This window comes from Trematomus bernacchii, unplaced genomic scaffold, assembly GCF_902827165.1.
Source record: "Trematomus bernacchii unplaced genomic scaffold, fTreBer1.1, whole genome shotgun sequence".
NCBI classification, from domain to species: domain Eukaryota; kingdom Metazoa; phylum Chordata; class Actinopteri; order Perciformes; family Nototheniidae; genus Trematomus; species Trematomus bernacchii.
Window position 1 is genome coordinate 6,684,581 of NW_022987839.1, and position 27,921 is coordinate 6,712,501.

The 27,921-nt window shown below is 40.7% G+C and overlaps 4 protein-coding genes and 1 pseudogene across 5 annotated transcripts; 2 read left to right on the forward strand and 3 right to left on the reverse strand.

Moving 5' to 3' along the window:
- Positions 1–2,143: 2,143 nt before the first annotated feature.
- LOC117500383 (histone H1-like) lies at positions 2,144–2,862 on the reverse strand. Its single transcript, XM_034153305.1, has one exon. It carries the CDS (start codon positions 2,835–2,837, stop codon positions 2,208–2,210), a length of 630 nt encoding a protein of 209 aa, XP_034009196.1. The 5' UTR covers positions 2,838–2,862; the 3' UTR covers positions 2,144–2,207.
- Positions 2,863–7,795: 4,933 nt separating this feature from the next.
- LOC117500380 (histone H1-like) lies at positions 7,796–14,902 on the forward strand. Of its 2 annotated transcripts, XM_034153300.1 has the most exons (2): positions 7,796–8,269; positions 14,087–14,902. In XM_034153300.1, exons 1-2 carry the CDS (start codon positions 8,144–8,146, stop codon positions 14,660–14,662), a joined length of 702 nt encoding a protein of 233 aa, XP_034009191.1. In that variant the 5' UTR covers positions 7,796–8,143; the 3' UTR covers positions 14,663–14,902. The 2 variants fall into 2 exon arrangements, with proteins under 2 accessions (XP_034009191.1, XP_034009192.1); XM_034153301.1 differs by lacking the exon at positions 14,087–14,902 and having other exon boundaries at positions 7,796–9,087.
- A 4,495-nt stretch (positions 14,903–19,397) lies between these two features.
- LOC117500121 lies at positions 19,398–20,520 on the forward strand (annotated as a pseudogene).
- An 840-nt stretch (positions 20,521–21,360) lies between these two features.
- On the reverse strand, positions 21,361–21,608 carry LOC117500406 (histone H2B 1/2). Its single transcript, XM_034153331.1, has one exon. It carries the CDS (start codon positions 21,606–21,608, stop codon positions 21,363–21,365), a length of 246 nt encoding a protein of 81 aa, XP_034009222.1. The 3' UTR covers positions 21,361–21,362.
- Positions 21,609–26,944: 5,336 nt separating this feature from the next.
- LOC117500404 (histone H4) lies at positions 26,945–27,280 on the reverse strand. Its single transcript, XM_034153329.1, has one exon. The coding sequence runs from the start codon at positions 27,269–27,271 to the stop codon at positions 26,960–26,962; it is 312 nt and encodes a 103-aa protein (XP_034009220.1). The 5' UTR covers positions 27,272–27,280; the 3' UTR covers positions 26,945–26,959.
- Between the last annotated feature and the right edge of the window lie 641 nt (positions 27,281–27,921).

Genomic DNA, 27,921 nt, shown 5'->3' on the forward strand with positions numbered 1-27,921 from the left:
CCTTATCAGTGGCGTAACAAGGTTGTGATTGGCCCCGGTGCAAATATTGTTTTGGGGCCCCATCCCCCCATCGCCCCAAACATAAGCGCACACTGATGCGCTCACACACGCACGGACATAGAGAGGCGAAGTCCCGCCCATCTACTTCCGACCCATGGGACCTTATTTCGGAAAAAATATGTATTGAAGTCAAACGGGATCGAAAGATAATCTTTCTCTCCCCATTGACTTCAATACATACTTTTTCCGAAATAAGGTCCCATGGAGCTCCCCCGGAAAGGGAGGGACTTCGCCTCTCTATACACAACCACTCAGAAGCGCCACATGTATAGGCTAACTCAGACCACCACAGCCTGACAACGGCACAGCGAACTAAGAAGAGGATTAAACCTGTTTCCTTGATGTTTGTCTCTGGGGAATGGGCCTGTAGGCCTACATAGACCGGTTGCTATAATATAGCTTTTGATCTTGGCGTCGGGGGTCTCAATAGCGCCATAGAGTCCCCTATCGGTTGGGGCCCTTGGGGGAACTGTTGGACCACCGCTGGGCACAGCCAAATCCAGCCTCTCCTCCTGGCTGGCTGGAGAAGAAGGTTGCACAGCCACGGCCACGGCACGGATACAGCTACACTTGTGGAGCTAGATGGCAATGATGGTGGTGAGGCAGGTGAGCTATCAATAGCCTCCGGCTCCGGCTGCCGCTGCACGTCAACAAAAGCCGCGTTCACACCAAGTACTTTGCCGTACTCAGTGCCGGCACTCAGTGCCCCGGCACTTATTACCCCGCGTTCACACCGGAATAAATTCCCTGGGGGAAGATTACGCAAATGAGCCCCTGACGTCACTTCGTCTTCTTCTGCTTTGGGTTTACCGGCAGGCCGCAAACAACTTCACGGCGTATACTGCCACCCGGAGTCCCCGGCCGGAAGTCCCCGGAGTTGGGGACTGGCTTCAGTAGAAGCTGCTGGGACTCCCAGCAGTTTCTACTGAAGCCTTCCGAGTAAATCACCAGAACGCCGACACCTCCTCATCTCCACCGCTCCCATGTTTTATTTTGTGTTGCCATAAGTTAGTCTCTCTGCGTTTGTGCGCTGGGCGAATGCTAATGCTAATAATGCCAATGCGAGGATAATAAAATGGCGGCTCTACAAAACATTTCAGAGTTTTACGGGGCGTGGTTTGCAATTCGCCCAGCCAATCAGAACTGGGGCACTTTTTTCCCCCAGGAAAGTACCATCTCTCAGCAGGCACTAAAAATGGGGGTAAAAGTTCCCGGGATTAAGTGCTCTTTTTGGTGTGAACGCAACATAAGGGGTACTAACGGAACTAAACGCGAAAAGTACGGTGAAAAGTACTCCGGTGTGAACGCGCCTATTGCTAACGTTAGCGCTCGATTTCGAGGACGATGTATGACCAAAAAAACGGTCTAATTTTGTCCGTTTAGCTGTTACATCTCCTTGTTTAGCTGTTACATCTCCTTGTTCTCTGGATGTTTTATTTCTAGTCTTTTAATTTCTCTTATGTACAATGCGATACGATACGATATTACTTTATTTGTCAGATCAAGACTGAAATTTGACTTGCGTCACAGCAGCTCCATGTCCAACATCAACAGACAAATATCCAGACAAAAATACATGAAACACAAACAACAAACATTTAACATAACAGCACAATCAGTGAGAGAAAAGCTGCTCAAAGAGCCTTCAACGTGCATTTGATCTGGGATGTAGCTCTGTATTTACTGTGAGGATTGACTGATGCACAAAGGAGTGCTTCAGTCTGACTTTATTGAATCGTGGGACCCTGTATCTCCAATTAGATGGTAGCAGTTCATATTCACTGTTCAGAACATGGTTTGGGTCAGAGATTATGTTGTTGGACAGCCTCACTAGGTTGTTATGATAGGCTGATGATATACATGTAAGGGATAATGTTTTAGAGAGAATATGTAAGTAGATGTCTTTATAACAATATAATAAAAATGTATTGTACTAAGAGGAAATAGATGAATGTAGTATATCAGGTAACATGTTAGTCATGTTTCATACAAGTCATCTTTATATCAGTTAATTAACTTCTTGTAAAACATAAGGTACTCTGGTGTTGCAAAATATAAACATGTCATATTAAAACAGGAGAAGTGCTCTTTTGGTGTATGTGGGTGGCTCTTAAAAGAGCCTTTTGTAGATGAAGTAGATGATCTGTTTACTTCTTCGCTGCTTTCCTGGCTGGTGCCTTCTTCGCTGGTTTGGCAGCTGGTTTAACCACCTTCTTCACAGCTTTCTTGGGGGTTGCGGTCTTCTTGGGGGTCGCTGCCTTCTTGGGTGCTGCCTTCTTGGCCGCCACCTTCTTCTTCGGGCTCTTAGTGATCTTCACGGGGGTTTTCTTGGCAGGAGTAGCAGGCTTCTTCACCCTCTTGGGTGTTACTGCCTTCTTGGCGGATGGCTTCTTGGCGGCTGGCTTCTTAGCGGCGGGTTTCTTCGCTGCTGCTGCCGGCTTCTTGGCTTTGACTGCGGGCTTCTTCGCTACCTTCTTGGGCTTCTCGGCGGGCTTGGCTGCCTTGAAGGAGCCGCTGGCTCCGGATCCCTTGACCTGCACCAGGGCTCCATTCTCAACCAACTTCTTCACGGCGCGTTTCACCTGGTTGGCGTTGTCGATGCCTTTAACGGCCAGCTCCTTCTTCAGGGCGACATAGGAAATCCCTTTACGCTCCTTGGAGGCGGTGACGGCATTCAGCACGAGATCAGCGGCGCTGGGGCCTGCCTTCTTCGGCTTGGTGGCTCTCTTCTTCGGGGACTTGGCCGGTGCGGCGGCGGCGGGAGCGGATTCTGCCATGTTGCTTTCAAAGTAGATTCTCTGGTCTTGGTGAGACTGATAGAGAAATCCCAGCAAAGAGCGGAACTTAAACACACCATGAGAACCGTAGAGACTCAATCGCAGCCTGTCTCACAGGAGCAGCAGGCATACTGTGCCACTTTGTGTTTTCTCTTCACGAACAAATGTAATAAAATCACACCTGGAGGGAACCATATATTGTAAACTTCACCTTAAACGATAGCAAAGGAGTTTATCTTCATGTAAAAGTGAAATTGACCTCAATATTGTGTTATTATTTTAATGGGAAGCCTTTCGACCTCCCTCAAATGCTGCCGTTTGAGTCATAAATATGTGACTTTCCTCTCTAATTTCCCTCTTAAACGCTTTAAAATACTTTCAAATTCGACTTAAACTAGTTGGGCATAGAAATAAGATGTTTGGTTAAAGACCTAACCTAAACAAAGTTTACAAATATAAATATGTTAATGTTAAACAGAGGTTAGTTTTGTCTCTGCAAACACACTCAAAAGAGTCGTGGGATTGTACTCCGGTTCTGATAGAGAGTCGGTATGTTTTCTTTTACACTTCACTCATTTAGGATAATTTAACTTAATGTAACACTTTGATAACATGTAGGCCTATCTGTTCTTCTTCAGAAAACTAAGTAACCTGCCGTTTGCCTGCTGGAGTGATTTACAGTAGGCTATATGCCAGTACATCTATTTTTTCCGATAACACGTCAATCATATAAAGTGTATTCCTCTATACTTTATCATATCACTTTTATGATTTTTATTTATACATTTTGCGTCTTTTAATTTCGTATGTTTAACTTTAAAAGACACAGCAGAAACGCATTTACAAAAAACACACAAACAGTTGGAACATTTAAATCGGAGGCTGTTTTTGAGAAACTTGATTACTTGAGTTATTTGTTACACTCATTAAAGACTATTACAATACAATAGTTCACAAAATCTGCTCCAAGAAACACCTTTAATAAACTTTAGACTCAGAAAATTAGAGACTTTAAATAGGCTTCTTAGGTGTTTTGGCTCCACACATGTCTGACTAGGATTTTAACTTTATTTATTATTTAACACAGGTTAAAGGTGCTTGTTTCTTTCTCTCATGTATTGGTATTCTGCATACTCTTAAAATAAAGCATTATCTTCTGACTGTTTATCACATATATTCTCAAGGTCACGATGAATGACCAGCAGTTTCACCACAATAGGCCTATATTGTTTTTATTCAGAAATGTTAACCAAATAACATTAGAAATAACATAAATTGCAGGACAAGAAGATGTATACTTTTCTGTATTTAGTCGACGCATAACCTGAAAACCTTTTAAAATAACTTAATCTATGTATGTTTTTGTGTTTTGCCTTTAAATACTTCTTACATGAATCTTGTGATGCACCAACTTGAACACACCCGTAATTGGGTGATTCGGGTCTTGAAACAGACAGCCTCTGCTTAATGCCTGAGTCCAAATAAATATCATTACAATAAACAATTGTACATTCTGTTTTTGTCCATCTTATTCTATTTACATCTATATAGACTCTTTCATTAGCTTGGTCACTTAAAACAATCTCTGCATTATTGAGATAATGTATTAAAGGTGGGGTAGGTACATTTGAGAAACCGGCTCGAGATCGCTAGAATTTGAAAATACACAACCGGAGAAAATCTGCCACTTCCTTACAGAGCCCCTCCTCCAACACACACGAACGCGCACATGACCAATGAGGGCACGAGATAAGTTTGTGCACAGATGGAAGGCTGACAGGCAGGTAGGCCATCCAGTTATTTTAGCCGGGCTGGCTCAGATGATTGGTCGTGCTTTTTACAGTATTACAGCTTCCACAGATGACATTTTTTTATGGATTTTTTGTCAAAGCACTTAAGATATTCATTGCTATCGGGATGTTAAGAGCATTCCATGGAATATAACAAAAAGTGTATCTCGAGCCGGTTTCTCAAACTTACCTACCCCACCTTTAATTATTATTTATGTTTTATTATTATTATTATTATTTATGTATCAAGTTTACTTCACCTCACATTTGTCTTGCAACATAAAATGCACTATTTTATTCTAATCGATTCTACGGTTTCTTTTTGCACTATTTTAATTTAATTAGTTTTTTTATCAGTTTTATTGTTTTTTGTCCTATATAAATATGTTGCAATGTTGGAGGAGCCTGGGACTTAAGATTTGCATTGCCATGTCTACACTGTACTGTGCATATGACAATAAAGCCTTTGCATGTTGAATCTACCACCCCCACTGGTCCTTTTCCATACATGATTTACTCTTTACAGCTCTTTGCACAAATGGTAACTGTATTTTGATGTCTCAGTTGAACCTGAAAATAACTAATTGTTGTTTCAAATGACATGTTATGAAGCGTCTAAAAGATAACATTAACACTAATTAAACATTAAATCTAAACAGTTTGCAATACTTTATCATATATTCTTATATATTTGATGTGATCTGTGGCAAGATCTGATTGATTCCTTGTCCCTTTTAGGTTTCATTTGTGCATGTTGCAACACCCATTTTGAACATTAAACAAATAATATATTTGTTGTTGGGTTTAGCTTCCACAGTATCTACTTATCTAAATTCAGAGATTGCTCTCTTTAAATCCCAATGTGGGAATACATTTTAGTTTCAGGTCTCCTCCTATTACAGCACATATGTAGTATGGATATGGAGAAGCACAATTGCAACTGGGTTGACCCTCTTTCTCAAATGTATGCATGCAAAGAATTGAGGGACAGAAAATCCCCAAAAATGATGCTACACAATACAACCAGATGCAGTACAACATATTCTTTGCCTTCTGCATGTAAAATACCATGTCATCTTCTGCCATAATAAATGTATGGTAGTACTGATGCATGCCTTCTTTATCAAGTATTTAAAGTATATCAAGTATATAAAGAAATTAGATTCAGACTTAAATAGTATACCTCATATAAGCAGGGTGACTAAGACAGCCTTCTTTCACCTAAGAAATATTGCCAAAGTACGCTCATTTTTAAACCGACCAGAGGCTGAAAAGCTCATACATTCATATCAAGTAAGTTGGACTACTGAAATGCACTCTTCGCTGGTCTTCCAAAAAAAATCAATAGAAAAGCTTCAACTTATCTAGAACTCCGCCGCAGGCTTTTAACAAAAAACAGAAAAAGAGAGCACATTACTCCTGTTTTATCTGAACTACATCGGCTGCCAGTGTCTTTTAGAATTTATTTAAAAAAATGTTTAGTGGTTTTTAAAGCTCTTAATGGTTTGGCAGCCACGTATCTCACAGAGTCTCGTTGTATGTCCCTGGGATGTGTTGCCCTGGACGAGCCCTGAGGTCCACTTCAACTTTTTAAATATCCTAAAGTCCCCCAAAATAAAATGGGTGAGGCTTTCATCCACTACGCTCCCAAACTGTGGAACACCAGGAAATATCAGAGAGGACTCAGTGGACGTGTTTAAACGACAGCTAAAGACACATCTTTTTAGATTGGCTTTTTATTAGCGACAGCCGCCCTTTAAAGTATTTTAGTCTTTATTATTCACCTACTTTTATAAGTATATATTTATTTATCTTAAAGGGTTTTATCTTATATTATTTATTATCTTTCCGAGATGAATCATTATTTACTTGATTGTATTACCTTATTAATATGATTGTATACCTTTTGCCTCCTTGTGTCTCTTAACCTGTTAAAATGTTATATGTTGCTGCATGTATCTGTAAAGGTCTTCACATCTGATCTGAGGGGAATTTCTTGTTTATTTTTTACTTGTGATGTCTGCCATTTTGTAAAACACTTTGAGCAGCACGTGCTGTATGAAAAGTGCTATATATATAAAGCTCTATTATTATATAATCTCCCTCTTAAGGTTAAATGTGGTTCTCTTTATAAAGAGCACTTTTTTCTCGTTATGATTTGGTTATTTTTACCCATTTCATTTTTCAATTTTGTGATATTCTCTGTTTGGGTACCTTATTTTGAGCTTTCCGAACTACTACATAATAGGTATTTCATTACGAATAAAAGTAAGAAGAGCAGAAGCCTACATTAATGACCAAAATAAGATGAAAAAATTGACATGAAATTCATTAACAAGTTCCATGATCAAACTATGTGTTGTCTCTTTACATTTATGAGGTCTATTTCCTTTATTTTGTGTCACATATAACAACAAACCCTGATATATCCTATGGACATTTGATTGTTTGATTTACTGTTTTTTGTATTAAAATATCCTATATTTATTCCTTTAATTTGTAATGTAAAACACCTTCCCTTGTGAGGGATGGAGATAAAGCTAATATTATGAGACGCTTAAGAGGTCATGTTATTTATTTGAAAATGTGGTTAAAACAATGACTTGTTAAACAGGATAAGTTGTATACACCATTATGTTTATATTCAATTTAGTTTGCCTCACATTTAGGAAATTATTTGAGATTCTAATAATCCATTTAGGATAAAATTGAGATTTAACAGTCTAGTGTTAATGAAAAATATTATTTCATAACTAATTCCAAGCCTTTGTGCTGGTGTATGGTTCTAATTCCTTCACTTAAGTGTATGTTTCTCTGATTTTCTACAAATAATAAAGTGATAATACTTGTCTGATGTTGACAGTCAGTGGGAGTTCTGCTACCAAGAGTTAGTGTCTGTTTGAGAGCCTTTGTGACCTTACAGGTTTAGATCTATCTGTCCAACACATTTCAGAATGTAAAAATATATGATAATACTCATACTATATCAATATAGTTGTATTGTGATACATGAGAAAAGCTGTGCTAAATCAAGGTCTCTCACTGTTGAGTAATAGACTGTATTTAGAACACAGCCAGGGCCTGTCCTGAGTGTGTTTGCAGACAGCAGAATTACCTCTGTTTAACTAAAAGGTGTTGACAAATTTGGATTTGTTTCACATTGAGTCTTTAATCCAACATTTCATTTCACTATATTACAAGTTTTAGTGGGATTATAATGTATTTTAAATCCTTTAAGAGAGAGATTACAGAGAAAAGTCGCAGATCTGTACCACTCACGGCAGCAGTTTTAGGAGGTTTAAAGCCTTCCCAATGGAAAAACAACAATATTTAAAGCTTTATTTGGCTTCTATATGAAGATAAAGTCATCTGCTATCAATTCGATTAACCTTTGAAATTCAACTCGTTCTCTAAATGTGTATTTTTTACAGTTTTCGCTGAAGAGAAAACACAAAGTGGCACAGTTTTTCGGCAGCTCCTGTGTGAGCCACACTGAGTTGAGTCTCTACGGTTCTCATGGTGTGTTTAAGTTCCTCTCTTCGCTGGGATTTCTCTATCCGTCTCATCAGACCCGAGAATCCTCCTGATAGCATCATGGCAACAGAAGAAGCTCCCACTGAAGTCGCCGCCGCCCCGGCAAAGGCACCAGCAAAGGCACCAGCCAAGTCCCCGAAGAAGAAGGCAGCCAAGCCGGCCAAGAAGGTTGGTCCCGGAGCCGCTGAGCTCATCTTGAAGGCGGTCACCGCCTCCAAGGACCGTAAAGGGATCTCTTACATCGCTGTGAAGAAGGCGCTGGCCGCTCAGGGCTACGAACACACCTCTCACATTAAACGCGCCGTGAAGAGGTTACTCGAGAATGGATCACTTGTGCAGGTCAAGGGAATCGGAGCCACCGGCTCCTTCAAGGCAGCCGAGAAGCCCAAGAAGGTAGCGAAGAAGCCCGCAGCCAAAGCCAAGAAGCCGGCAGCAGCAGCAGCAGCAGCAGCGAAGAAACCCGCCGCTAAGAAGCCAGCAGCAAAGAAGGCAGTAACACCCAAGAAGGCGAAGAAGCCTGCTACTGCTGCCAAGAAAACCCCCGTGAAGAAGATAACAAAGAGCCCGAAGAAGAAGGTGGTGGCCAAGAAGGCAGCACCCAAGAACGCAGCGACTCCCAAGAAGGCAGCTACTCCCAAGAAAGCTGTGAAGAAGGCACCAGCCAGGAAAGCAGCGAAGAAGTAAACAGATAATCTACTTCCTCTACAAAAGGCTCTTTTAAGAGCCACCCACATACACCAAAAGAGCACTTCTCCTGTTTTAATATTACATTTGTTTACACCTGCTACATATTTATTCGCAAAACCAGAAGACATTGTGTTTATTTATTATTATCATATGCAATAAGTTAACTTAGTTAATTAGTAGATGACTTCAATCAATACGACATGTATTAACATTGTAACATTGAATGCTATATCATTAATGCTGTCAATCGTTTTACATTGTTTTTACAACACATTTTATTATTTTGCTATTTTAGTAGACATCTGCTCCACAGAAGGCTCTCACAAAAGTCACTCACAAAATACATATTTTCCCAAACACTTGATTGTGTATAAACCCTATATGTTGTATAGGCCTATATAACTTCATATAAATGTACATAGTACATCATTTTACATTTTATTTTAATATGTGTGGATCGAAAATTATTTAATTTTATCATTGTGACTTTATATTATTACACATTAATGCACTTTTACTTGAGGAGATCAGATTAGCTCCTGATTTTGATAATTAATGTTATGTTTAATAATTACATTTGATTGGATATACTTTAATGGCCGCAAATTGTACATTAGTTTTGTCACATCAGCGTGCCAAACTATCTTATAGTGTGCTTCACTTTGAAAAGTACACTTTATTTGATAATATTTCTCTAAGAATACACTATATTGTATATGTGTATAGATCTATTTCATAGTATTTGATATTCGATTATTTAATGTGAGGTCTATTGTACTTGACACAGTGAATGGACTAACGCTTCTCTGATTGGTCGATGAGATGAAGTGGGTGGCTCTTAAAAGAGCCGTTGGTTTGTAGCAGTAGCGGCGCAGTTTACTTGGAGCTGGTGTACTTGGTCACGGCCTTGGTGCCCTCAGACACGGCGTGTTTAGCCAGCTCTCCGGGGAGTAGCAGGCGGGACAGCGGTCTGGATCTCCCTGGAGGTGATGGTGGAGCGCTTGTTGTAGTGAGCCAGACGAGAGGCCTCACCGGCGATGCGCTCAAAGATGTCGCTCACGAAGCAGTTCATGATGCCCATGGCCTTGGAGGAGATGCCCAGATGCCTTCAGCCCAGCAGCCCGGTCCCGGTCCTCATCCTGCAGCCCAGCACCAGCCCGAGCCCGTTCCCGGTCCTTCAGCCCAGCAGCCCGGTCCCGGCCCTCGACCGGCAGCCCAGCCTCGTACTTCAGCCCAGCAGCCCGGTCCCAGTCCCGGTCCTTCAGCCCAGCAGCAGCCTGGTCCTGGTCCTCGTCCTTCAGCCCAGCAGCCCGCTCCCGGTCCCGGTCCTTCAGCCCAGCAGCAGCCTGGTCCTGGTCCTCGTCCTTCAGCCCAGCAGCAGCCTGATCGTCGTCCTGCCAGCAAGGATGTCCCTCTCCCTTCATCTCCTGAAGACGACTCTACACCCCTGTCAGGTGAAGGCAAACTAACCATCGACAGTGATGTAGAGAGTGAGTACAGCTCTGACAGTGAGATTGGAGATGATAAATACTATGAGAGTGTGAGCGAAAGCCCAGGTTCTGACTCTAGCTCTGACAGCCTTACAGCTGGTCAGCGAGTCAACATGCCCCTCTATTCTCCCCCTGAGAGTCACTCTGGGTCTTTTTCACCTACTCCGGATTATCTAGACCCCCCGAGTGAGGCTCAGAGGGAAGCCCCGTTTGAGGTCTCTAAAAAAAAGAGACCTGCAAGTAGAAACTTGAACGAAATAGACAAACGGGCTAATTTAGAGACAATATAAATCCAACATGAGCTTCATAAACGTCGCTACTTGGAATGTACGTGGTATTCAGTCTAAGAACTTTCGAGAGAAGAAAATGAAATATTTATTGGACACTGATTATGACTTCCTCTTTGCGCAGGAACTTAGACTGAGTACCACCGGAGATGTTGACGATGTGTGTAAAATGTGGCACAAAGGAGAGTGTATTATCTCCATCGGAGATAGCAGAGCTGATGGAGTTGGCATCTTCTTCAAGGAAAAATACATAACTATTATTAGAAGAAGGGACATAATTCCAGGAAGGCTGCTTTTGGTGGATTGTTTTTATAAAAATGAAAAATATCGTCTTATTAATATTTATACTGCCCCTGACGCAACAAATAAGTTACACATATTTAGAAAACTTAGAGAAGTTTTAACAGTTGGTTATAAAATTATATTATGTGGAGATTTTAATACAATAACGGAAGATATAGATAGGTGTAGTACAGTTGTCTTTAAACTGAGGGCGGAAGGAAAACTGCTGAAAGAAATCTGCAGCGATGCAGGCCTAATCGATGTCTGTCGCTCACTGAATCCCTTTGGAATGGATTTCACGAGATATGACAAAACAACTAAAACCCGTATAGACAGGATTTATGTATCGAATCACTTCTCTGTAACCAACTACAGAACCATTTTTAGTGACTTTTCTGATCATCTTTTGGCCCAAACGTCGTTGTCCTCCGGAGCCCCTTCCATTAGAGGCTTCTGGAAACTGAACACACAGTGCCTAAAAAATACTTGTGTTTCAACAGAATTAAAACTGGAAATACAAAAAATTATACAATTGAGATGCTTAACAAACTCTGACATCAAATTATGGGAAACATTAAAAAGTAGGTTAAAATGTTTTTTCAAATTTAAATGTAGGGAACTCAATAAAGCAAAAAATATTAAATATGAATCATTAATCAAACAATACATTCATTTAAAGCAGATGAAAGTTAAAACTAAAACGGTAAAAGAAAATATATCTAAATTAAAAACTGAAATTGATCAATTAAACCAGGAATCATATAATATGCATACATCTGAAATAGATCAAAGAGGCAACTTGGCTCAAGCCATTAAAACCAACCAAAAGAAAATCCAAAGTAAATTCATCAAATGTATAAAAAATCAAGAAGGTTGTATTGTGTATAATGAAAAACAGAACGGGAAGTGATAAGAGATTTATGTTCTGAAGCATATAAAAAAATAGACATTGAAACGGACTGTGTTGAAATTCTGTTGGGAACTATCCCTCCGTACAACATCCAAGAATTTGATTTCCTTCTCGGTGAAATTAAAAAAGACGAGGTGATCCAGGCGGTGAAAGAGCTGAATGTCGGTAAGAGCCCCGGTCCTGATGGTCTGCCCACTGAGTTTTATCAATTATTATCTGATGATGTTTTAAACTTACTGACCTCTATGTTTAATGAAGGTCTCAGCAGTGGTTGTATGGGTGACTCATTTTATGAAGGTGTCTTGTCTCTACTATATAAAAAAAATGATGAAACTGATATAGATAATTACAGACATTTAACTATTATGAATACCGATTATAAGATACTAGCAAAAATAATAATGAATAGATTAACAGATATATTAGATAAAATAATAGATAAAGAGCAAACATGTGCTATAAAAGGTCGCCTCATGTGGGACAACTTATCAATTTTAAGAGAAATCATAAATAAACCAAAAAAAGAAAAAGGTTTCTTTATTATTGGACTTGATCAAAAAAAAGCCTTCGACTATTTATCCAGAGATTATTTATGGTCGGTGATGAAGTCCTACGGATTTCCTGAAGCCTTCATAAACATGATTAAGTGTCTGTATTTTAAGTCTTGTGTCTGTGTAAATGTAAACGGTGTGTTGACAAATGCATTTAATGTTGAAAGAGGGGTTAAGCAGGGGTGCCCTCTAAGCGCAGCTCTATACGTGCTAGCCATAAATCCATTAATTAAAATAATAAACAATGACAGTTTAATATCAGGAACACCAGTTGGCCATGCGCCCAAAATAACTGCCATCGCCTATGCAGACGATGTCACTGTTATTATAAAAAACCAACAAGAAATGGATGTTCTAACAAATCACCTAAACCTATATGAATTGGCATCAGGAGCTAAATTAAACCACAACAAAACTGAAGGTGTTTGGATCGGCGCCGACGATACCAAACGCGACATCAACATTCAAGTGAAAAAAGAAATTAAAATACTTGGAATAACTATTTGTAGCGACAACTGTGCTGAACTCAATTGGGAGAACAAACTAAGAGAAGTCAAAGAACAAGTTAAACAATGGGAGAATAAAAATACAAATTATAAATCAAGAATAAACATAATAAAATCATTCATACTTAGCAAGATCCTTTTTCTAGCAAACATCTTTCCCCCATCAGCCCAAATAATTATGCAACTAAACAAACAGTGTGTCAATTTGGTGTGGGGTACAACAAGGGAGGTTACTAAACGTAATTTGTTATTTAAAAGTAGGGAATATGGAGGCCTGGGAGCCATAGACCTGGACATTAAACTAAAAATTACCTTTGTAAAAAACATCTCGGCTGCTATAAATAGGAAAGCACCTTGGGTCGAGGATGGAAAAAAGGGATGGAACAAAAGAAGAGGCAGAGCTAGAAATAGTCCATATTATAAATTAGTTTATGGTGATTTCACAACTGAAGTTCAACATTTAGGGATTGATTGGATCGGACTACAGAATAGAGTGATTTTTAAAATGGTAAATGATTTCAAATATGGAGGTTTTATAACATACAAAAACCTAAACCCTGACGAAGGTAAAGAAGTCCTGAAATTAGTGAAATGTAAACAGATATCAGAGAGCATGAGAGACGTGAGGTGGCTGATATCGGTTAACAGACTTGCCGTCAGAGCTGTGGTTTCATGGAGCTGCTATGTGAAAACTAAAACATGCCCCATGATAAACTGTGAGGAAGATGAGACCTTACAGCACCTCCTCATGGACTGCCACAGAGCCGAGGAGGTGTGGTCGCTCCTACGGGGCATCGGTTTGGAGTTCGACGTAGAATATGCCTCAATCATGTATTGTATTCTGGATGAGGGTATGGTCATAAAACACAGGGAACTTTTTCAGTTAGTAATTTGTATAACATGTATGAAAATCTGGAAGACAAGGTGCAAGATGATACTAAATCAGACGATAATAAACAGTGGCACCATCGTGAAACAAATAATCTCTGAACTAAGGAGAAGAAAAACCCTGGACAAATCCCAGACTCTGCCATGGGGCATTTTGAAGCTGTGACCGAACTAAGCCTCTCTGGAATATGGACGTTCTCTCTGTTTATGTTATTTATATATGTATGCATTGCGATTTATATGTATTATTAATGTAACTTGTGTATATCATGTACTGCCAAATAATTTAAAATAAAGTTTTATTAAAAAAAAAAAAAAGCAAAGGCACCAGCAAAGGCACCAGCCAAGTCCCCGAAGAAGAAGGCAGCCAAGCCGGCCAAGAAGGTTGGTCCCGGAGCCGCTGAGCTCATCTTGAAGGCGGTCACCGCCTCCAAGGACCGTAAAGGGATCTCTTACATCGCTGTGAAGAAGGCGCTGGCCGCTCAGGGCTACGAACACACCTCTCACATTAAACGCGCCGTGAAGAGGTTACTCGAGAATGGATCACTTGTGCAGGTCAAGGGAATCGGAGCCACCGGCTCCTTCAAGGCAGCCGAGAAGCCCAAGAAGGTAGCGAAGAAGCCCGCAGCCAAAGCCAAGAAGCCGGCAGCAGCAGCAGCAGCAGCAGCGAAGAAACCCGCCGCTAAGAAGCCAGCAGCAAAGAAGGCAGTAACACCCAAGAAGGCGAAGAAGCCTGCTACTGCTGCCAAGAAAACCCCCGTGAAGAAGATAACAAAGAGCCCGAAGAAGAAGGTGGTGGCCAAGAAGGCAGCACCCAAGAACGCAGCGACTCCCAAGAAGGCAGCTACTCCCAAGAAAGCTGTGAAGAAGGCACCAGCCAGGAAAGCAGCGAAGAAGTAAACAGATAATCTACTTCCTCTACAAAAGGCTCTTTTAAGAGCCACCCACATACACCAAAAGAGCACTTCTCCTGTTTTAATATTACATTTGTTTACACCTGCTACATATTTATTCGCAAAACCAGAAGACATTGTGTTTATTTATTATTATCATATGCAATAAGTTAACTTAGTTAATTAGTAGATGACTTCAATCAATACGACATGTATTAACATTGTAACATTGAATGCTATATCATTAATGCTGTCAATCGTTTTACATTGTTTTTACAACACATTTTATTATTTTGCTATTTTAGTAGACATCTGCTCCACAGAAGGCTCTCACAAAAGTCACTCACAAAATACATATTTTCCCAAACACTTGATTGTGTATAAACCCTATATGTTGTATAGGCCTATATAACTTCATATAAATGTACATAGTACATCATTTTACATTTTATTTTAATATGTGTGGATCGAAAATTATTTAATTTTATCATTGTGACTTTATATTATTACACATTAATGCACTTTTACTTGAGGAGATCAGATTAGCTCCTGATTTTGATAATTAATGTTATGTTTAATAATTACATTTGATTGGATATACTTTAATGGCCGCAAATTGTACATTAGTTTTGTCACATCAGCGTGCCAAACTATCTTATAGTGTGCTTCACTTTGAAAAGTACACTTTATTTGATAATATTTCTCTAAGAATACACTATATTGTATATGTGTATAGATCTATTTCATAGTATTTGATATTCGATTATTTAATGTGAGGTCTATTGTACTTGACACAGTGAATGGACTAACGCTTCTCTGATTGGTCGATGAGATGAAGTGGGTGGCTCTTAAAAGAGCCGTTGGTTTGTAGCAGTAGCGGCGCAGTTTACTTGGAGCTGGTGTACTTGGTCACGGCCTTGGTGCCCTCAGACACGGCGTGTTTAGCCAGCTCTCCGGGGAGTAGCAGGCGGACAGCGGTCTGGATCTCCCTGGAGGTGATGGTGGAGCGCTTGTTGTAGTGAGCCAGACGAGAGGCCTCACCGGCGATGCGCTCAAAGATGTCGCTCACGAAGCAGTTCATGATGCCCATGGCCTTGGAGGAGATGCCCAGATGCCTTCAGCCCAGCAGCCCGGTCCCGGTCCTCATCCTGCAGCCCAGCACCAGCCCGAGCCCGTTCCCGGTCCTTCAGCCCAGCAGCCCGGTCCCGGCCCTCGACCGGCAGCCCAGCCTCGTACTTCAGCCCAGCAGCCCGGTCCCAGTCCCGGTCCTTCAGCCCAGCAGCAGCCTGGTCCTGGTCCTCGTCCTTCAGCCCAGCAGCCCGCTCCCGGTCCCGGTCCTTCAGCCCAGCAGCAGCCTGGTCCTGGTCCTCGTCCTTCAGCCCAGCAGCAGCCTGATCGTCGTCCTGCCAGCAAGGATGTCCCTCTCCCTTCATCTCCTGAAGACGACTCTACACCCCTGTCAGGTGAAGGCAAACTAACCATTGACAGTGATGTAGAGAGTGAGTACAGCTCTGACAGTGAGATTGGAGATGATAAATACTATGAGAGTGTGAGCGAAAGCCCAGGTTCTGACTCTAGCTCTGACAGCCTTACAGCTGGTCAGCGAGTCAACATGCCCCTCTATTCTCCCCCTGAGAGTCACTCTGGGTCTTTTTCACCTACTCCGGATTATCTAGACCCCCCGAGTGAGGCTCAGAGGGAAGCCCCGTTTGAGGTCTCTAAAAAAAAGAGACCTGCAAGTAGAAACTTGAACGAAATAGACAAACGGGCTAATTTAGAGACAATATAAATCCAACATGAGCTTCATAAACGTCGCTACTTGGAATGTACGTGGTATTCAGTCTAAGAACTTTCGAGAGAAGAAAATGAAATATTTATTGGACACTGATTATGACTTCCTCTTTGCGCAGGAACTTAGACTGAGTACCACCGGAGATGTTGACGATGTGTGTAAAATGTGGCACAAAGGAGAGTGTATTATCTCCATCGGAGATAGCAGAGCTGATGGAGTTGGCATCTTCTTCAAGGAAAAATACATAACTATTATTAGAAGAAGGGACATAATTCCAGGAAGGCTGCTTTTGGTGGATTGTTTTTATAAAAATGAAAAATATCGTCTTATTAATATTTATACTGCCCCTGACGCAACAAATAAGTTACACATATTTAGAAAACTTAGAGAAGTTTTAACAGTTGGTTATAAAATTATATTATGTGGAGATTTTAATACAATAACGGAAGATATAGATAGGTGTAGTACAGTTGTCTTTAAACTGAGGGCGGAAGGAAAACTGCTGAAAGAAATCTGCAGCGATGCAGGCCTAATCGATGTCTGTCGCTCACTGAATCCCTTTGGAATGGATTTCACGAGATATGACAAAACGACTAAAACCCGTATAGACAGGATTTATGTATCGAATCACTTCTCTGTAACCAACTACAGAACCATTTTTAGTGACTTTTCTGATCATCTTTTGGCCCAAACGTCGTTGTCCTCCGGAGCCCCTTCCATTAGAGGCTTCTGGAAACTGAACACACAGTGCCTAAAAAATACTTGTGTTTCAACAGAATTAAAACTGGAAATACAAAAAATTATACAATTGAGATGCTTAACAAACTCTGACATCAAATTATGGGAAACATTAAAAAGTAGGTTTAAAATGTTTTTTCAAATTTAAATGTAGGGAACTCAATAAAGCAAAAAATATTAAATATGAATCATTAATCAAACAATACATTCATTTAAAGCAGATGAAAGTTAAAACTAAAACGGTAAAAGAAAATATATCTAAATTAAAAACTGAAATTGATCAATTAAACCAGGAATCATATAATATGCATACATCTGAAATAGATCAAAGAGGCAACTTGGCTCAAGCCATTAAAACCAACCAAAAGAAAATCCAAAGTAAATTCATCAAATGTATAAAAAATCAAGAAGGTTGTATTGTGTATAATGAAAAACAGAAACGGGAAGTGATAAGAGATTTATGTTCTGAAGCATATAAAAAAATAGACATTGAAACGGACTGTGTTGAAATTCTGTTGGGAACTATCCCTCCGTACAACATCCAAGAATTTGATTTCCTTCTCGGTGAAATTAAAAAAGACGAGGTGATCCAGGCGGTGAAAGAGCTGAATGTCGGTAAGAGCCCCGGTCCTGATGGTCTGCCCACTGAGTTTTATCAATTATTATCTGATGATGTTTTAAACTTACTGACCTCTATGTTTAATGAAGGTCTCAGCAGTGGTTGTATGGGTGACTCATTTTATGAAGGTGTCTTGTCTCTACTATATAAAAAAAATGATGAAACTGATATAGATAATTACAGACATTTAACTATTATGAATACCGATTATAAGATACTAGCAAAAATAATAATGAATAGATTAACAGATATATTAGATAAAATAATAGATAAAGAGCAAACATGTGCTATAAAAGGTCGCCTCATGTGGGACAACTTATCAATTTTAAGAGAAATCATAAATAAACCAAAAAAAGAAAAAGGTTTCTTTATTATTGGACTTGATCAAAAAAAAGCCTTCGACTATTTATCCAGAGATTATTTATGGTCGGTGATGAAGTCCTACGGATTTCCTGAAGCCTTCATAAACATGATTAAGTGTCTGTATTTTAAGTCTTGTGTCTGTGTAAATGTAAACGGTGTGTTGACAAATGCATTTAATGTTGAAAGAGGGGTTAAGCAGGGGTGCCCTCTAAGCGCAGCTCTATACGTGCTAGCCATAAATCCATTAATTAAATAATAAACAATGACAGTTTAATATCAGGAACACCAGTTGGCCATGCGCCCAAAATAACTGCCATCGCCTATGCAGACGATGTCACTGTTATTATAAAAAACCAACAAGAAATGGATGTTCTAACAAATCACCTAAACCTATATGAATTGGCATCAGGAGCTAAATTAAACCACAACAAAACTGAAGGTGTTTGGATCGGCGCCGACGATACCAAACGCGACATCAACATTCAAGTGAAAAAAGAAATTAAAATACTTGGAATAACTATTTGTAGCGACAACTGTGCTGAACTCAATTGGGAGAACAAACTAAGAGAAGTCAAAGAACAAGTTAAACAATGGGAGAATAAAAATACAAATTATAAATCAAGAATAAACATAATAAAATCATTCATACTTAGCAAGATCCTTTTTCTAGCAAACATCTTTCCCCCATCAGCCCAAATAATTATGCAACTAAACAAACAGTGTGTCAATTTGGTGTGGGGTACAACAAGGGAGGTTACTAAACGTAATTTGTTATTTAAAAGTAGGGAATATGGAGGCCTGGGAGCCATAGACCTGGACATTAAACTAAAAATTACCTTTGTAAAAAACATCTCGGCTGCTATAAATAGGAAAGCACCTTGGGTCGAGGATGGAAAAAAGGGATGGAACAAAAGAAGAGGCAGAGCTAGAAATAGTCCATATTATAAATTAGTTTATGGTGATTTCACAACTGAAGTTCAACATTTAGGGATTGATTGGATCGGACTACAGAATAGAGTGATTTTTAAAATGGTAAATGATTTCAAATATGGAGGTTTTATAACATACAAAAACCTAAACCCTGACGAAGGTAAAGAAGTCCTGAAATTAGTGAAATGTAAACAGATATCAGAGAGCATGAGAGACGTGAGGTGGCTGATATCGGTTAACAGACTTGCCGTCAGAGCTGTGGTTTCATGGAGCTGCTATGTGAAAACTAAAACATGCCCCATGATAAACTGTGAGGAAGATGAGACCTTACAGCACCTCCTCATGGACTGCCACAGAGCCGAGGAGGTGTGGTCGCTCCTACGGGGCATCGGTTTGGAGTTCGACGTAGAATATGCCTCAATCATGTATTGTATTCTGGATGAGGGTATGGTCATAAAACACAGGGAACTTTTTCAGTTAGTAATTTGTATAACATGTATGAAAATCTGGAAGACAAGGTGCAAGATGATACTAAATCAGACGATAATAAACAGTGGCACCATCGTGAAACAAATAATCTCTGAACTAAGGAGAAGAAAAACCCTGGACAAATCCCAGACTCTGCCATGGGGCATTTTGAAGCTGTGACCGAACTAAGCCTCTCTGGAATATGGACGTTCTCTCTGTTTATGTTATTTATATATGTATGCATTGCGATTTATATGTATTATTAATGTAACTTGTGTATATCATGTACTGCCAAATAATTTAAAATAAAGTTTTATTAAAAAAAAAAAAAAAGCAAAGGCACCAGCAAAGGCACCAGCCAAGTCCCCGAAGAAGAAGGCAGCCAAGCCGGCCAAGAAGGTTGGTCCCGGAGCCGCTGAGCTCATCTTGAAGGCGGTCACCGCCTCCAAGGACCGTAAAGGGATCTCTTACATCGCTGTGAAGAAGGCGCTGGCCGCTCAGGGCTACGAACACACCTCTCACATTAAACGCGCCGTGAAGAGGTTACTCGAGAATGGATCACTTGTGCAGGTCAAGGGAATCGGAGCCACCGGCTCCTTCAAGGCAGCCGAGAAGCCCAAGAAGGTAGCGAAGAAGCCCGCAGCCAAAGCCAAGAAGCCGGCAGCAGCAGCAGCAGCAGCAGCGAAGAAACCCGCCGCTAAGAAGCCAGCAGCAAAGAAGGCAGTAACACCCAAGAAGGCGAAGAAGCCTGCTACTGCTGCCAAGAAAAACCCCCGTGAAGAAGATAACAAAGAGCCCGAAGAAGAAGGTGGTGGCCAAGAAGGCAGCACCCAAGAACGCAGCGACTCCCAAGAAGGCAGCTACTCCCAAGAAAGCTGTGAAGAAGGCACCAGCCAGGAAAGCAGCGAAGAAGAGTAAACAGATAATCTACTTCCTCTACAAAAGGCTCTTTTAAGAGCCACCCACATACACCAAAAGAGCACTTCTCCTGTTTTAATATTACATTTGTTTACACCTGCTACATATTTATTCGCAAAACCAGAAGACATTGTGTTTATTTATTATTATCATATGCAATAAGTTAATTTAGTTAATTAGTAGATGACTTCAATCAATACGACATGTATTAACATTGTAACATTGAATGCTATATCATTAATGCTGTCAATCGTTTTACATTGTTTTTACAACACATTTTATTATTTTGCTATTTTAGTAGACATCTGCTCCACAGAAGGCTCTCACAAAAGTCACTCACAAAATACATATTTTCCCAAACACTTGATTGTGTATAAACCCTATATGTTGTATAGGCCTATATAACTTCATATAAATGTACATAGTACATCATTTTACATTTTATTTTAATATGTGTGGATCGAAAATTATTTAATTTTATCATTGTGACTTTATATTATTACACATTAATGCACTTTTACTTGAGGAGATCAGATTAGCTCCTGATTTTGATAATTAATGTTATGTTTAATAATTACATTTGATTGGATATACTTTAATGGCCGCAAATTGTACATTAGTTTTGTCACATCAGCGTGCCAAACTATCTTATAGTGTGCTTCACTTTGAAAAGTACACTTTATTTGATAATATTTCTCTAAGAATACACTATATTGTATATGTGTATAGATCTATTTCATAGTATTTGATATTCGATTATTTAATGTGAGGTCTATTGTACTTGACACAGTGAATGGACTAACGCTTCTCTGATTGGTCGATGAGATGAAGTGGGTGGCTCTTAAAAGAGCCGTTGGTTTGTAGCAGTAGCGGCGCAGTTTACTTGGAGCTGGTGTACTTGGTCACGGCCTTGGTGCCCTCAGACACGGCGTGTTTAGCCAGCTCTCCGGGGAGTAGCAGGCGGACAGCGGTCTGGATCTCCCTGGAGGTGATGGTGGAGCGCTTGTTGTAGTGAGCCAGACGAGAGGCCTCACCGGCGATGCGCTCAAAGATGTCGCTCACGAAGCAGTTCATGATGCCCATGGCCTTGGAGGAGATGCCGGTGTCGGGGTGGACCTGCTTCATCACAATAGCCGCGTTCACACCAAGTACTTTCCTGTACTTAGTTCCGGCACTAAGAGCCCTGGCGCTTTTAACCCCAGGGTACTTAGTACAGATCGCGTTCACACCGGAGTACTTTTCCCTGAGGGAAGATTACAAGTACAGTAGGTGGCGGTAAGCACCTTAAAGTTGTTTGCAACCCGCTACAAAACAAGAGAAGAAGAAAAACTGATACAGGATCTGTTTAATCGCCATGTCGGTTTTCTTTATTGCACTCTCAAGACATAACATTAAATAGAAATATTTTAAATGTAACTAAAGTGTCAGTTGTACATGTCAGTAAACATTGTCAATATAAAATAAAGTGTCAGTTGTACTATATAATAACAGTAATAACAATATAAAATAAACTCCCAGCTGTAGGGAGTCTCAGCAGCAAACCCACCTTTATTATATATCTTCCTGAGACCCACTGCATCCGTCTGCCATAAACACTATGCAAACATACATGTTAGTTTTGGCCCATAGTGGACTCCATGTTGTGTTGTGTGAAATGGGGGGGAATTAAAAGTTTAGGTAAAATAATATTTAAAATGATATAAATTATCATATTTGTGTATGTGCCCCTGCCATTCCCCCACAAGGTTGCAACATTGATGATAAATAAATGACAAATAAAGCTTTGCCAGTTTATAACCGATGAAACATGATGGTATCAGAATAATCACTTACATGTGATGTATAGGATGCTACACAGGTCACAAAAGATAAAGTGTCAAGAGAAATAAGCTTAATCGCCATGTCGGTTTTCTTTATTGCACTCTCAAGACATAACATTAAATAGAACAATTTTAAATGTAAATAAAGTGTCAGTTGTACATGTCAGTAAACATTATATATAAAATAAAGTCATAACAGTAATAACAATATAAAATAAACTGTCCCAGGTGTAGGGATATTCTCAGCAGCATGCACACCTTAGTGCAACGTTGTGTGTCGTGTGTCAGTATTTACAAAAACTATACCAAATAAACTGTTATTAAATGCAGTTTGTCGCTCATCCTGCCGCTGCGCCGACGCTTCCTCATGGCGCAGCGCCCACACTTCATCCTGGTGCTGCTGGCGCTCCATCTGCTGCTTGAACACTTCTGCCTGGCGCTCCATCGAGGTGAGCATCTTGTCCTCCGTTTTCTGGGCCTTGGTGAACAGCACCATCTGATCTCCACGCAGCGACTCATTCACCACGGCACGCCGGTCCTCCAACGCCTGGGCGGTGTCAAAGAAATTCGCATCCCGTGTCCGCTTTCCTAAGAGGGGAAAATAAGCAATATACAATATACAAGTTTAGTCGCCATGTAGTTTTACAACATACTAGGAATGTGTTTTTTGTATTTTCAAAAATAGAATTAAGGTTTCACAAATCTGAAACTGTGTTATAAAGAATGTTTAGACCCTCTGGGATAATCCAGTCCAAATAAATCGGCTATGCAGCGATTTAAGAGGTTCAAACACGGAGGATTGTTCCTTTTTGAAGAGTGCTTCATGTATGCTTGAACTTTGTTTAATGTTGTTGAGGCAAGTTAAACATAAAATATGATGAATATTATGAAATAAACATGATTGTGAACATCAGTTCGATGCGTAACGTTCTTTCAAGACAAAGTTACAGTGTGTGTGTACTGTGTGCTCGGGGCCGGTGTTAGCCTATTATGGCTAGCATGGCTAGCTTGATCTACTGAGCAAATAAAAGTACATCTGAGACCATTATTGTGCAGATTAAAACCCCAGTGCATGTAGTTGATTTTACCTTCGTCGTGGTCGTCATCGTTGGCCACTGAATCCGCCGTTTGTAGTCCTGCCCGAGTTTCTTTATTTTTAGCCGGTGTGCCGTGGGGCTGTGCACATTCCCAGGTCGAGTGAAAGCTACTGAACTGGCTTCAGTGCATTCCCTGGGTCGCGTCCTCTGCGTAGATCTCCAGAAGCGCCGACACCTCCTCATCATTTCTTGATGCTTGCCATAACTGCTTTCAAAAACAAACACAACGCACGGAGCGTTGTGTTTTTGTAGCGAGGAAAAACAATGGCGGCTCTACACAACATTTTCAGAGTTGTACGGGCGTGGTTTGCAATTCGCCCAGCCAATCAGCACTGGGGCACTTTTGGAGAACTTTTCACCCACAGAAAAGTACGCTCTCTGAGTTGGCTCTAAAAATGGGGGTAAAAGTACCCGAGATTAAGTACGATTTTTGGTGTGAACGCGACTCACGGAACTAAAACGCGAAAAGTACGGTGAAAGTACTCCGGTGTGAACGCGGCTCTTGTAGACGTAGCTTTCCTTCCTGGACTTTCTCCTCTTCTTTCCAGTCTTGGTGCATTTCCACCATGGCGCGGAGCGCGGTTTAAGCGTGCCGTGTCGTGCCGGGCCCGTTTTTGGTTGCGCTTCCACTAGGCCTAGTTCCGGCCCGGGGGTACTTTTTCACCTCTTTTCTGGCCCGACAAAATCGTGGTTCTATCGGGGCCAACAAACAGGGCTGAGTCGGGCTGAGTTTGCTAAACTAGAGAGAGAATCGCTGGCAAGGGGGCTACAACTACAACAAGATGAACATATTTGACCGTGATTTAATTGTAATACATGTTTAATAACAACATACTGATACCGGTTAGTAAAAACCATGAATTAATGCTTTGACAAGTCTGCAGACAGACGGCAGGCGAAAAACCTTTTAAAATGCGCGTTGTCTAAATGGAGATCGGCTAAGCTAACGCAATATATGCTCCGACCGTCCACACTCACAACAACGGCCTACAGACATAAATAAACCAGCGACTGTATTCGCCATGACACAGACAGTCTGTGGTTTGTACTTGTTTAACTTTTGTCTAGTTTCTGAACATATGAGGAGCTGTGAGCTTGAGTGCTAACAGCTAACGGCTGATGTTGTTTTTCTGGGGTTCTCATTGAAGATGACGTCACGGCTCCGCCTACACTGCGTTACTATAGATACTGCCCCAGTTCCTAAACTGTAATGGAAGCTCAGCATTAAAGTGAGCTGGGCCTATCAAGGCCTAACAAGGCCTAACAAAACCGTACTAATGTCGCGTTTCCACTACACGGCCTCGCTCGGCCCCGCTCGGTATGGCTGGGCCTCGTTAGGACTGGCTCACTTTATGGCGCATTTCCATTACAGTTTAGGAACTGGGGCAGTATCTATAGTAACGCAGTGTAGGCGGAGCCGTGACGTGATCTTCAGAGGACCCCAGAAAAACAACACAGCCGTTAGCTGTTAGCACTCAGAGCTCACAGCTCCTCATATATGTTCAGAAACTAGACAAAAGTTAAACAAGTACAAACCACAGACTGCCTGTGTCATGGTGAATACAGTCGCTGCTTTATTTATGTCTGTATAGGCCGTTGTTGTGAGTGTGGACGGTCGGGGCATATACTGCGTTAGCTTAGCCAATCTCCATTTAGAAAACAAGCATTTTAAAAGGTTTTTCCCCTGCTGTCTGTCTGCAGACTTGACAAAGCATTAATTCATGGTTTTTACTAACCGGTATCAGTATGTTGTTACTTCGGCATCATTTTGAAACGTGTATTACAATTAAATCACGGTCAAATATGTCCATCTTGTTGTAGTTGTTGCCCCCTTGCCAGCGACGCTCTCTCTAGTTTAGCATACTCAGCCCGACTCAGCCTCGTTGCCTCTGGCCCTGGCCCCACGATTTTATGAGGCCAGAAAAACTGTGAATTAGGACCCGCCGGCCGGTACTAGGCCAAGTGGAAACGCAACCAAAGACGGGCCGCTGACGTCACAGCCCTCTTAAACCGGGCTGCGGGCTGTAGTGGAAACGTGCCATAAGTCGAGCGAGGCCCTCCGGTGGAAATGCACCATTAGAGACGGCTTTCTTGGAGCCCTTCTTGGGCGCTTTGACGCTGGCTGCTTCAGGCATGATCGACGGTTGAAGGTTGACAAAGTTGAAATAATGCACAGAGACACAGCGTGGTCTATTTATATTCATCCGATGCAAATGTGACTGTGCTGTTGCTCGCACAGGATTGTTTGGGTACTGAGCATGTGCTAAACAACTCACCCGTTGAGCATAGTTTTTGAGAATAGAAGAGAAACATTGTTTTTAATTGAAATCTAAATAATGAAATAAACCAAAAAAGACTTGATACATTACAGTATATTGTTAGTTCAGATTAAGATAAAATATAAAACGGTTGAAGAACTTTGTCTATTTTAAAAACTGAAAATGATAACCTAAATCAAGAAATATGATATCATACATAAACAATCAGATACTATATTACCCAAGGCAATCTAGTGCAAGCCATTCAAACTGGTCCAAAAAGAAAGCATTTCATATATTTCTAGAGATTACATGAAGGCTGTCCTGATGCCTTTATAAAAAAACCTGTAAATGTCTGAATTGAATCGAGTGTGTGCATTAATGAAAATGTTTTTTAAGTAAAGGGCTTTATTTTTATATTTATTTATTTATGTGATCGATGTATTAAGCTAATGATTCCATGTGGAGAGAAGGGCTTTAAACGTAATAAATAGAATAGGGAAAAGGTACACATTAGATAATATATACCCATAGACATTTCCAAAACCTAATGTAAATATTGAAATAACAGAAAAGAGGTGAGAGTGGACAACAATGCTAACAATATTTTCGACATTTGTTTTTGGATATCTGAAGTATAAGCACTAACAGAGCATGGTATAATGACAACTTGGCAGGATATCTTGAATAACTGAGTGTAGAGATAATAACATCATTTAAATCTGTCAATGTCAAATAATATAGGTGAATGTAGAATGTTGTAGATCAGGACTCAATGAAACCATATAACATCACATAAAATGTGAGACTTAAAGAATGTGGGAAACATAATTAGTTGATAATGTATGGATATGATGTAGAAGATTCAGTGTAAAAATAGAAAGAACGAACGAAAGGGTAGTGGGAAGAGCTGTCTTTTACTATTATTGGTGGACATCAGCTTGTTGTAGCTGGTTAATGTAGTTTTTTGATGAAATGCTTGTAATTAATTTCCTCTACAGGTATGAGTGGATGTTCACAGGCCCATTATTGAGTTAGGTGTTCATCCTCAAATTCAGGGAAGATAATACAGACCTAGTTCTTTCCATGACATGTTTAGCCTTAAAAGCATACATTTTGGTGCCTAAAACACCATTACCTGTAAATCAGTCCTGTTATCTAAACTGATAATGTGTGATATCTGACAAGTTATCTGTTCATGTGTGATATTGCTGAAAATCGAAAGGAAACAGACTCTTTAAGTAATTTGGGTGGCTCTTAAAAGAGCCGTTGTTTTTCCAGGTATATCAGGGTGTAGATGTCTAACCTCCGAAGCCGTACAGAGTGCGGCCCTGCCTCTTCAGGGCATACACCACATCCATGGCGGTCACGGTCTTCCTCTTGGCGTGCTCGGTGTAGGTGACGGCATCACGGATCACATTCTCCAGGAAGACCTTCAGCACCCCACGGGTCTCCTCGTAGATCAGACCGGAGATACGCTTCACTCCGCCGCGGCGAGCCAGACGGCGAATAGCGGGCTTGGTGATTCCTTGGATGTTATCACGGAGAACTTTACGGTGACGCTTAGCGCCTCCTTTGCCGAGTCCCTTTCCTCCTTTTCCTCTACCACTCATTTTCGGGTATTGCTATGTAGGTTCGTACAGAACGAATGGGTAAAAGCAGCATGACCGGCAGTATTTAAATATTCACTGCGGACCTAAGAGAAGACGGAGAGGGGGAAAGATGCTAGGCGGGGCCAACGCTGCAGCCTCCACATGATCTTTCAAAACATTTTGTCTTCCTTCTAATATTGTTTATATCATTCAGTCAGGCTTTATACTAAGCGTTTGATGATTAAACGTTTATTAATATGTAATAAAACCCTCACATGCTTAATAACATTTATAATTGACTGACTGGGTCAACAATAACAAACTGGTACTCAACATTGCAAAAACAAAAGCAATGGTGTTCCGATCCAGACATATGTTAAGCAGCAATCCTCAATTAAGCCTGACACTGGCTGGTCAGCCAGTGGAACAGGTAAACGAGACTAAGTTGCTTGGCATTGTTCTTGATTCTGGTTTACAGTGGACAAAGCAAATAGACAGTAGCGTAACTAAAATGGGAAGGAGCATAGCTGTGAGGGGAAAATGTACAAAGTATGTAACACCAACCACGTTGAAACAAGTCATTCAGTCTCTGGTTTTGTCACATCTTGAGTACTGTCCGGTCATATGGTCATCAGCAGCAAAAACACATATACAGAAATTACAAATAGCTC

What these genes read in the sequence shown, in the direction of transcription:
- LOC117500383 (XM_034153305.1), bottom strand. Translation starts at nt 2,837, where the DNA reads ATGGCAGAATCCGCTCCCGCCGCCGCCGCACCGGCCAAGTCCCCGAAG.
- LOC117500380 (XM_034153300.1), top strand. Translation starts at nt 8,144, where the DNA reads ATGGTGTGTTTAAGTTCCTCTCTTCGCTGGGATTTCTCTATCCGTCTC. An exon ending in TCGCCGCCGCCCCGGCAAAG is followed by an intron (nt 8,270 to 14,086) that starts GCACCAGCAAAG and finishes AAAAAAGCAAAG; the next exon opens with GCACCAGCAAAGGCACCAGC.
- LOC117500406 (XM_034153331.1), bottom strand. Translation starts at nt 21,608, where the DNA reads ATGAAGCAGGTCCACCCCGACACCGGCATCTCCTCCAAGGCCATGGGC.
- LOC117500404 (XM_034153329.1), bottom strand. Translation starts at nt 27,271, where the DNA reads ATGAGTGGTAGAGGAAAAGGAGGAAAGGGACTCGGCAAAGGAGGCGCT.